We start from the raw sequence: 3,842 nt of genomic DNA, 5'->3' as shown, positions 1-3,842 counted from the left end.
GTCGTCACCAGCTTTGGGTGTCCGTGCTTCCTGCCCCCAGCGCGCAGAGTGGAGGTCAATCCTCCAGCAGGTCTCTGTCCAGATCCACAAAGGGCTCGTCAATGTAACTCACTATGGCACACCGAGAAGTCCTGTCTGAGTCCAGCAGCACAGACACCGTCTCCTTCCAGTAGCTGAACGGGATGCAGGAGCTCTGAGGAGAGAAAGCACAGAAAACCCAGACACAAGGATTTACTGCCATCTGTTGCATTTTAACAGGTCACACACCTCAGAGCAAGTTTGATCCATTTTACAAAGCTGTTGTTGAGGATGATCTGATACAGAGACAGTTCTCATGTGCTACCACTAGAGGTCAGCAGATTAAAACAACAACATGGAAACTGTTCAGCCAATCAGTGGATCAACCAGTTTGCTGCTGACAACCAGCAAAACTGGTTGATCCACTCTGAGAAGGTGCTATTTATAAGACTGAGCTGAATACAGCTCCTCAGACTGAGGAAGTCTTTCGGATGAAAGACGAAACATTTCTACATTTTGTTGTTGTTTTGCTTTGTTTTTTTTTTTTTTGAATGTCCAGAGGACCAGATTTAACTTGTTTAGATTTTTCTACCTGGATTATTGAGCATGCATCAGGATAACTATCTAAGTGCGTGGTGACATACACGACAGCTCGAAGGACATCTACAACATGTGTTAAGTTTTCACTTCAAAATGAGTGCCCATGACCGTCAGAATGTGACTGAATGTGATTTCACAAGCGAAGAGAAAACAGATGAAATAACTGATGAGAGAGGAAAGACTAATTCTGCGATGTGGCTCAGCTTTCCAAGTGTGCTGCAAAATGTGCTGGAGAGTCGTTCCAATTAACGGTGGGAACACATCTAGTTTGTTCCATCTGAAGAGTTTCTACTTGATAGAATGTGCTGAGAGTCAGAAGATGAAGCGCAATTGTTTATATCGATATTGAATTATATCATTATCGACTGAAATTAAGAAATATATCATGATACAAGTTTTTTCCATATTGTCCAGCCCTAAAACAGGCTTGTGTAAAGTTGCAGAAGTACACCCAAGTTTTACATTTTCCTGCATTTGAGCACTTTGTCATGTTGTTTGTATGTTCATGTTTGTGCTGATGTTCAATGTTTTTATGTTATGAGTGCTTAGTGTATATTTAGTTGATGTTTTTCTTAGTTCATATCTTAGATGTTATTACTGTTTTTCTTATACATTTTATTGTTGGATGTAACTGGGACCCTGTGTACATAATTTCGCTCCACCACATGTACCACATGAGGTGCGAATGACAATAAAGAAACTCTGACTCTGACTTTGTCACAAGACAACATTAACCCCACATTACTAACGGTAGTCCAGAGAAAACAAAAGTGAAACTTTTTACTTTAGAACTGGCTGTGGGAGTCATCGCTCAAAACAATCATCTAAACATCAAGTCAGTCATTTTGTCTTTCATCAGTGATGTAACCAGACATCTGAGCTGAGGACCATTCATCAGTGATGTAACCAGACATCTGAGCTGAGGACCATCGCTGCTTACGTTTTTAAAGCACTGCCACAACTTGGTACAATTATTTAAGCCCTATTCGCACGGGATTAGTTTTACCTAGGGACCACATGCAATTTGTAATAATTACGGAGATTGTCTGAGTTGTTAATCCCGTGTGAATTGGCCATGTCTGTGATTTGAAAAGTGAAAATTCCCCTGCAAATTATCCTGATGCATGCTCAATAATTCAGGTAGAAAAATCTAAAAAAGTTAAATCTGGTCCTCTGGACATTCAAAAAAAAACAAAACAAAGCAAAACAACAAAAAAATGTAGAAACGTTTCGTCTTTCATCCGAGAGACTTCCTCAGTCTGAGGTGCTGTATTCAGCTCAGTCTCTTAAATAGCACCGTCTCAGAGTGGATCAACCAGTTTTGCTGCTGACAACCAAAACCAGCTGATCACATGCTCAAGAAGGACCATCAGCCTAACAATGCCTAATCGTTCATCGTTAAACAGGGGTGGAGGCCTACGTGTTCAATTGTCCCCCTCTTACAATGCTGTGATTGCTAGTATCACTCAGCCCTCTGTGAACAGTAAACAGCCATCAGTGTGCTAATGACCCATTGTTAGGCTGATGGTCCTTCTTGAGCATGTGATCAGCTGGTTTTGGTTGTCAGCAGCAAAACTGGTTGATCCACTCTGAGAAGGTGCTATTTAAGAGACTGAGCTGAATACAGCACCTCAGACTGAGGAAGTCTCTCGGATGAGAGACGAAACGTTTTTACATTTTTTTGTTGTTTTGCTTTGTTTTGTTTTTTTTGAATGTCCAGAGGACCAGATTTAACTTTTTTAGATCACCTGCAAATTACCTACTATTATTTTGCTGAACTCCGAGGTCCTGTGATGATGCTAATCCAATGTGAATAGGCATCTCTGTCATTTGGACAGAAATGTGCAGGATCCGATACGTAATGAGGCGTTTTTGTTTTTGATTTAAGCAAAATTATCTGGAAAAATATAGACCAAGGCTATTTTAAATGAACGCACTGCTCGCCTTGGCTTTTTAAAATTTATTTATTTATTTATTTATTTGAGGTATTTTTCTTTTTCGCTTCGGCTTTTATGCTGCTACTTCCTTCACAGCAGATGACAGGAGGTGCGTGATCGACTGACCCATCCATCCATTATATTTACCCACTTCTTCCTTTTTGTGTAGCAGGAGTTGCTGGTGCGCATGTCCAACCATCACTGTGCGAGAGGCGAGGAACACCCTGGACAGGTTGCAAGTCCATTTCAACCAGCGGGTCAACGGACGCGTGGTCGCTCACGTGCACGGCCGGTGACAGTTGTCAGCTTCACGCAGCTCTGTCCATCTGAGCCTAATGTGGCTTTTTTAACCTCTTAAACCGGCCGGTCGGACCTGCCTCCTCCTCAACAAATAGATTAACACAATTTTATATTGTGCGTTCTTTAGTTTTCTTTAGTGCTGATTCATAAAACCACATCAAAGCCTGAGACTGTCCGGGACCGCACATTATCATGGACCGGCCCGGTCGGGACAACGCAGCGCGTTAGCATCATATCCGGAAGATGTCCGTAAATTTCAGCTAAATCTCAGGCTTTGGTTAATCCATGTGAATGTGCCACATAAAAAGCAGACGTTAGGGAGTAATTTATTTATTACACGTGGTCCTTAGGTAAAACTAATCCTGTGCGAATATGGCTTTAGTCTCTAAATAATATATGAGCTCATGAATCTTCTTTAGTTCAAGGATTTACTCAGGCTCTGTGCAACAAGACTCACTGAGTCAAAATGAGATACAGTGGGTGCAATGTACAAACGCACCTCTGTCTGCACTCTGCAGTAAACATAATTTTAAATTCTGGTTCAGGATATTTGTCCTGATGGCTTGTCAAACTTCATAAATAGTACAAACGCCTAAATCCGTCAATGAAAAGGAGAAAATAACAACAAATAAAGCTGAAAGCAGCAATAAATGACTGACACCCTGGCAGTCCTCAGGGCTGTGCACCGTCACTTCCTGGTGTTCAAGCTCACCTGGGAAGAGGCTACAAGCAGCAGGTGGAGCTGTTAGCAAGACTCTTTAAGGCTGGGACTAAGAAATGTGGGTCAGATTGGATGACAAGTCGGTCAAACTTCCTGTTTGGTGGAAAAGACTCTACGATAACACCGCACTGACGTGAACATACCACAGAGATCAAGTTTCATGTATGTTTGCAACAGAACCCAGCTTTGACATTCAGGTTTTTTAGCATATTTACTTGCAGGCAAAGCCAAACCTGTCTGCACAGAAATACATGAAAAAGATCAGC

The 3,842-nt window shown here is 41.7% G+C and overlaps 1 protein-coding gene across 2 annotated transcripts in view; it reads right to left on the bottom strand.

Annotated features, from left to right (window-relative positions):
- Nucleotides 1-3,842, bottom strand: part of trpc4apa (transient receptor potential cation channel, subfamily C, member 4 associated protein a) — a 17,584-nt gene continuing 13,742 nt past the window's right edge. For both annotated transcript variants that reach the window (XM_037679275.1, XM_037679276.1), the window contains exon 18: nt 1-193. In XM_037679275.1, the coding sequence (XP_037535203.1) occupies nt 56-193 (138 nt within the window). In that variant the 3' untranslated portion in view covers nt 1-55. The remainder of the gene's footprint in view (nt 194-3,842) is intronic.

Source organism: Nematolebias whitei, chromosome 7 (genome assembly GCF_014905685.2).
Source record: "Nematolebias whitei isolate Nwh7 chromosome 7, NemWhi1, whole genome shotgun sequence".
NCBI classification, from domain to species: domain Eukaryota; kingdom Metazoa; phylum Chordata; class Actinopteri; order Cyprinodontiformes; family Rivulidae; genus Nematolebias; species Nematolebias whitei.
Note: the sequence above shows the minus strand (reverse complement) of the source record. Positions and strands in the feature narration are given on the sequence as shown.